Source organism: Hetaerina americana, unplaced genomic scaffold (assembly GCF_022747635.1).
Source record: "Hetaerina americana unplaced genomic scaffold, ioHetAmer1.1.p SCAF_11, whole genome shotgun sequence".
In the NCBI taxonomy this organism is placed as follows: Eukaryota; Metazoa; Arthropoda; class Insecta; order Odonata; family Calopterygidae; genus Hetaerina; species Hetaerina americana.
The window spans coordinates 35,607,576-35,614,546 of NW_027286181.1; the positions used below are offsets into that span (position 1 = coordinate 35,607,576).

Below are 6,971 nucleotides of genomic sequence, written 5' to 3' on the forward strand. Positions count from 1 at the left end.
TAATAATTTCCTATCAAACTCTCTTTCAGATGGGGGCAGCGCTGGAAATCATCCAGAAAAATCAGAAGAAATTAAGGGATTAATGACTTTAGTGTCTAACAGATTGGACTCAATTAATACACAATCATTGGAAGCCCGCCAGGATACTATCCAAGCCATTAATAGAACCATGATGACATTAGAACAAATTCGGGAGGATATTAAGACAGTAAACACCGTGCAATCAGAATTTTTGGTGCAGAAGTTAAATGATGTTCAAAATACAACACTGTCAGCCATTGAACAGGCTTCCCAGGAATTTGAAGCTAAAGGAAATGATAGTGATGCTTGTCAAATCAATGAGAATTTGATGTCGCTAAAAGAGAGGCTTGGGGCACTGTCAGAGCTAACAGAAGCAAGTAAGACTGAACTTCAGATGGAGGTACGGCATGTATCCAATCGAATTAAATTAGAAGCTAGTGGGGTTCGTGATGCAGTCTTAAAGAAAATGGATGATGCCATGGAAATTCTGTCACCAACACCTCTCCTCAAGATACTAACTGACATAGAAAATGTGATGCTACAAGCAGCCGATGGAGTCATGGATGTTAGGAGGAGAGTTGACCATGGCAATTTGCGTGTAATCAGTAAGTACCATCAAGGAATAGGGAGTAACCATAACATCAGCTTATAGAATAAAATATTAACAGGTAAACCAGGAGAAACATGGTGCAGAAAAGATGCAAATAAATAAATATACAAAAAATTCAGGTGGATTTTGTCCAATCCAATGATACAGAGAATACTGCATCATGATACAGGACTATGTGTCATGCTACAGGACTGTCTGTCGCATGATACAGGCATTAAGAAAACCCTGGCACATTAGAGACGATTTTTTATCACGTGGTAGATTTTCGTTTGTTTTTTGGCACATATAATTTAATTTTTTGAGCCAGCCTTAATATTGGCACCATTAATGTTTTTTCAGAATTTTCAGAAAGGCCAATGTTTCTGAGGCCGATCTGTGCAGCTGATTCTATTATATTTCATCAGTTATTTATACTTTTTTTTGAACATTCAGCAAAATATAACTTTATTCAAATCATATCCCTTGTATCATCTTGATGGACATGCTATTTCAGTGGGTAGGGTGATGGCCTACTGATCAGAAGGCCTGAGCTCAATACCCATGATTGCCTCTGGGCACTCTCAACCTTCCCCAAGCTGTTGATTTGTTGGGCACCAGATCTTCCTGAAAAATCACAAGCAGAACAGGGAAAGAAACTGGTCTTCCTACTTATGATGAATTTTAAACAGTTGGGCTTGTATTGGGCGAGTTCTAACCTTACATACTAAAGTGACCTTTGTGCTAATAACTCTATTTGGCTGGTAGTATCATTTTGAATTGCAAGACTGCCTCTGTGTATCAATGATTTCATGAGGCACACATGGCACAACAAAGATACACAGGTTTGTATCATTAGATAGAGATTACATACCCATGATGCACAACTTTTTTTCAAGGCATACAGATCATTAACAAATGATACAAAGCTATATATCATTCAATGCACAACTATAACCACAGCAACAATCCAAATCAGTCTCTCTGTATCATGAAACAGAATTTCCAGCAAAATCTCTCTACATTTTTTCCAAGGAACATAACTCATATTTTAACTATTTTATTTATAGAAAATTATAGTACAAAATGTGCTCAAATACAATTATGGTCTGAGAACACTGAGCTAAGGAGAAGTTAATTAGTGTTGATATTGCCTATTTGAAGTGATAATTACGGTGTTACCACAGTAGTTGGTAACAAACATCAATTGCATCAATACAATATGCATATTACAAGGTTGTGATGAGTGGATTTAGTTTTGTAGATTGTATTTTTAGGGTTATAAATGATTATAAGCAGCAATTTTTTTAATCCTTTAACCTTAAAAAAAGTCCTATGGTAAGACCAATAATACCATTATTGGGTACTTGGGAAAATTTTTGGGTAAAATCCACTATTTTGAATCATTTCCCTTCTTTTTATTTCCATGCATGAAATAGATTTTTTTCCTATCATTTACGCATTTCTGAAAAGATCAGCCTCTGCTCATACGATGCAAATGTTCCTATGAATTGCAGATGAACTAGGGGAAGAGATTAAGTCTACCTCATCGTCAATGGAAAGCACAATATCCTCTCGACTGGACAATTTGGCTGCTTCAGTTCTGGTAAATCAAACAGGAGCAATGGAAACCCTTTCCCAAAAGGTGGAAAGTGAAATAAGCCAAGTATGGAGACAAATTGGGATTATGTATCAGCAGCTCACCCAATCTGTAGGAATGCTCGACAAACTTCAGGTGAGAATGCTAGAAGACTGAATTTAATGAACCCTGCTTCCTTTTTGATGGTGAAGAATGCATGAATGCTTTATCTCTTTTTATTGGGAAACATAGAATCAAGATAAATATCTGTACAAATAGGCAAAAAAAAAACTAGCACTTGATGAAAGAACATATTCTGATTGAAGAATGAATCGAAACTTGAGAGCAACAAAAATAGAGAGAAAAAACCATAAGAATGCTTTCGTTAATATTGCTTAAATACCAAATGAACTACACATTTTTCCTTCTAAATTTGAGCATAAGTACCAGTCTACCCATTGTGATAGGATCTTTTAAGGTCATTAGTTTTTTGAAAATTTCTATATATACATATATACACTCATATTTTGTCACAAGAAAATGGATTTTTGCATTGAGTAAATGTATATTCTTTTAGATATTAGTTAGGAGATTAAATAAATGGATATCAAGGTATGGATAGAACAATTTATTGCAAAAAATAAGGTCTACAACACATTATTATAGCATACTTAATATAATTCAAAATATATAATATAAATTATTTAACATCTCACTAAAAGTGTCTTTGTGTCATACATTCTTGGTGAATGAGGGAATCTGTAGTGCTCCATGTGTAGAATGCAATATATGAGGTGCTCTAAAGTGGATAAGAAAATTAATAACATATTAATAATTCAAATTGAACTTTTAAGGACTCTGGCAAGTAAAGTGAGTAATATATGTTTAGAATATGGAGACATGGTAATTGTCTAATGGGACAGTGTTACTTGGAGGGTACACTCAAAATATTTCCTTTGCTGCAGTAAAATATTGTTTTATTTTCCCAGATTGCATCAACATTTTCTAACCTCATGTTTAAATGTTAACAGAAGACATATTTCAACATCCATCCTTAGCTAAGTCTTTCACCAAGAAGGTCACCTATAAATCTTTGAATTCCAAAGTTTGGGCACATAAAGTGTCAATCATCTTTTGCTCCATATAAATATATATGTAATTGAATGTGCATAGTAAGCAATCCTGATAAGCACATTTGCTATCACAGTAAAACCTCGTTATTTCAAAATCCATTGGACCAACAAAACTAAATTTCAAAATATCCAGATTCAAAATAAATGAACCAAAAAATAATTTTAGCAGTTCTGTATTTGGCCATAAAATCATAATGCCAATTTGTAGTTTGGTACTTAAAATATATGACAAACTGACAAGGCAGATTTTAAATTTAATGTTTACACTACATGTAAACAGAAAGAAAGTACTTAAAGCTATGAGTATTTAATAAATGAATAATGAGGAAAAAATATGAAAATGAACGGTTTGTGGATGTGAAGTAGCAAACTTTGGACTTCCATCCACTGGACTAAGTGTACAAACCCACCATAACTAATGCTTTTTGAGCACATATTTAAAGTGAATCTTTTTTTTCCAATTTATTTTTCTTTCCCTACTCTCACTACCATTGAAATAGGGCTAGTACATTGTGCGACCTCTTGAACTGTGATGAGATTCTCAATTGAGTAAGCACTATGCTGGAAATTTCATATTTTTTTAAACCATTCACCAAAGTAGTACATCCTTCTTTTATGAATCCAAATCAATCTTATTGCACCTCCTTTTAATAATAGTAGTATAATTTCCTCTGAGTATGGCTTCTCCATTAATTATAACAATAGCAAACTGTATTATGATTGCAATGACTGAAAAGGACAAGTTTATCATGAAAAAACAACACACTATAAAAGTAAATAATTATAAATACAATAATAAGTATATCACAAATAAAAGTAAATAAGAATTATTTTTCTTAACATTAGAATTAATGAATTTAAGTTCATAAAAATATAATTTCGTCATCACTGCCATATTACGCTAATCCCTTATATGCTTGAGTCACAACTTCAACATCTGCAAGTTATTTGCTCAAAAAAAATGATTTTAGCCTTAATAATATCTTAAAACTCAAAATGCAACTCGCACAAGCATGGGTACTAAAATTACATATAATATTTTTTCTTTCTATAATAGATGCAGCACATTTAGTTATATTATTTATACATTTAGTTATATTTAGCACATTTAGTTATATTTAGTTATAAGTTTTGGCAAAATGACCTGAGTTTCACTAAACACTGACAGACACAAGATAAGAATAGGCACCGAGCTTTGAATGAAAGTCATAGCAGCACTCATTCCTCCCACTACTCCTTTCTTTCAGGAGAGAACTAGGAGAAAGCAACTTAAAAATCACTTGCCTTTTAGCAAGGAGTCCACAAAAAGAATTGCTGCGTAAAATATTGAAAAATCTTGCTAATATTCTTTTCAGCATATGGGTAATCAATGGGCACGATGTGGTGCTTTGCAGCATCTTGTGGTAAAGTTGGTAATGCACAGCAACTAAATGGTTGCCAATAATTTATTTTAAAATATTACTTCTCACTTCAGTACTTTAATTATTTCCTTGGAGTCAGTTAAATACTGAGAATAGGGTAACTAACTAAATATTGTTACCTTTTTCATCAAATGGTATACGCATTTTTTTCTCTCTACCATTTGCTAACTTCTGGGAGAGGCAATGTTTAGCCTGAATCTTCGCTGCATTTCACCAAAATTTATCTCATTCGAGCATCACTTAGATTTCATTGAAAATTGAATGATTTATTCATTTAGTATGAAGATTTAAGGACATGTGCATGTGGGATGTCCAGGACTCATCATATTAAATACCATGGATATACATGTACGTTACTCAGAGAGGAAAAAGTAAAACTTTACAGAATTATGGAATTCTTACATGAAGAACACTGTGATTCTATTAAGAATATCCCGATCATAGGCAGCTTACATGCATATTAAATAAAGAATCAAGTATACTCTCACCTAAAAAAAATTACTCATATAATTCAAATCAACTTATTTGGAGGACAATTCTTGTCATCATATCACATTTTGGATTAAAATATCTCTCTCCAAAACAATCTCAAAATAAGCTCAGCCGATAAAAATAAAAATACCTAAATTAAATAAATAGAAAAACAAAATCATGCAAATAAATACTTGGTAGAAAAAATATCAAATAAAATTTGCAAAACTTTTTAAATTACAAATTAAAAACAAAATTATAAAAGTAGGATATCAGATTTCATTTCACCTTTGTTCACTTAGGTACATTCTTTGCGACAGAATTATTTTAAAGGAGATATGCACCATTATATTAGAAGTAGCATTTCCCAGAAACATCTCTATTTTTACATACAAAAGAAGTATTTTAAGCAGGAGGAAATCGATGATACTAAGTAAAGACAAAGAAAAGATTAGAGTAGACTTTAATATTGAGCATAGACTAAGTCAGTCTGAAACCTGGTCTTTGAGACAAGTGGGTGAGCATAGGCTAACCTAGCAAATTAAGAAGGATACATGTTACTTTAACCATTTCAAACCCATGCCTCCTCCTGCATCTCTTAGACAATTTCAAAAGCTCTTTGTAACTAACTGAGTCACTTCATAAATATTCCAAATATATAATTTAGCTGAGTTCTGGGAAACATGAGAAAAAATAAGGAAGGGAATACTCCTTCTTAACAATATATGAACCATACTTCAATTTCAATACTAAATTTGCAGTTGAAAATGATATCTTCACAAATATAACCTTTACAAAATAAAATGAGCCATATGGTGGCACTGTGACGATAAAAATATAATTTTTACTAGGACTGACTACACAAGTTTGCTTCAAGTGCACGCTGTCTCACAGAACAGTACCCACTGAAACACTTCAGCAGATGCCTAACTTCTGCTTCAATGTCAGCAGATGCCTAACTTTATGGTCCCTGAATATACTTGGAAGCCGTATTAAAGGAGTTGGTAATTTTCCACTGACTTCATTTTAAGGAACAATGCATTTCACCAACTTGTGGCATCATCAGGTACAAATTTCGTTTAGATGCAGTGGTTGAATATGTACCCTTAGGACAGAGGATAGAAGGTTGCTATGTAGGAGGGAGAGGGAGGGAGGAAAGTTGAAAGTGGGGGTCAGGGTTTTTTGGGTAAGGGAAAGGCGGTGGTGCCTTGGTTATGATGTGACATTGGGTGTGGTCAGGGGCATGGGAGGGGTAGGGGCAAACAGGCACTTTGAACATTGGATTGTTCTCCCGCAAGATGTTTCTGGGAAAAGAGAGAGGATGGATGAGAGTATAATTGCTCATTAAAAAGTATCGTTTTGGGGTCTACCAAGTGCCTAAAAACCTCAACCTTTGGTTCAGAGTCAATTTTCAATCCTTTAGGGAGGTTATGCAGTATTTATGAGGCAAAATTGCGATTGTATTTATAATCTATAAGGTGTTTTGCGAGGATGGAACTGGAGTTTGGATTTTGGGACACCTTGCATGTTCTTTAGTTTGTGCCTTGAAATTCCTCCCAGTTTGATGAACAAAAGAGGTCGCATTTTAGTTTGTAGATGCTTCATTTAAAAAGTGTATCCTGTTTGTCTTTACCATTAGCTATGAGTTTGGAGGAATAGGAAGTGGTTAAAAGGCTGCTTTGAAATAGGAAGGTGATAGGAGATTTTATAGGAAATACTCCAAGGACTAGGGTTGAACACCACTTGAAGTCTTTAGATGT

At 33.7% G+C, this 6,971-nt stretch overlaps 1 protein-coding gene across 1 annotated transcript in view; it reads left to right on the forward strand.

Moving 5' to 3' along the window:
• LOC139701021 (uncharacterized) overlaps nucleotides 1-6,971 on the forward strand; it is a 65,580-nt gene that overhangs the window by 56,059 nt on the left and 2,550 nt on the right. The window contains exons 5-6 of the mRNA XM_071599582.1: nucleotides 30-626; nucleotides 2,125-2,342. Coding sequence (XP_071455683.1) covers nucleotides 30-626; nucleotides 2,125-2,342 — 815 coding nt within the window. The remainder of the gene's footprint in view (nucleotides 1-29; nucleotides 627-2,124; nucleotides 2,343-6,971) is intronic.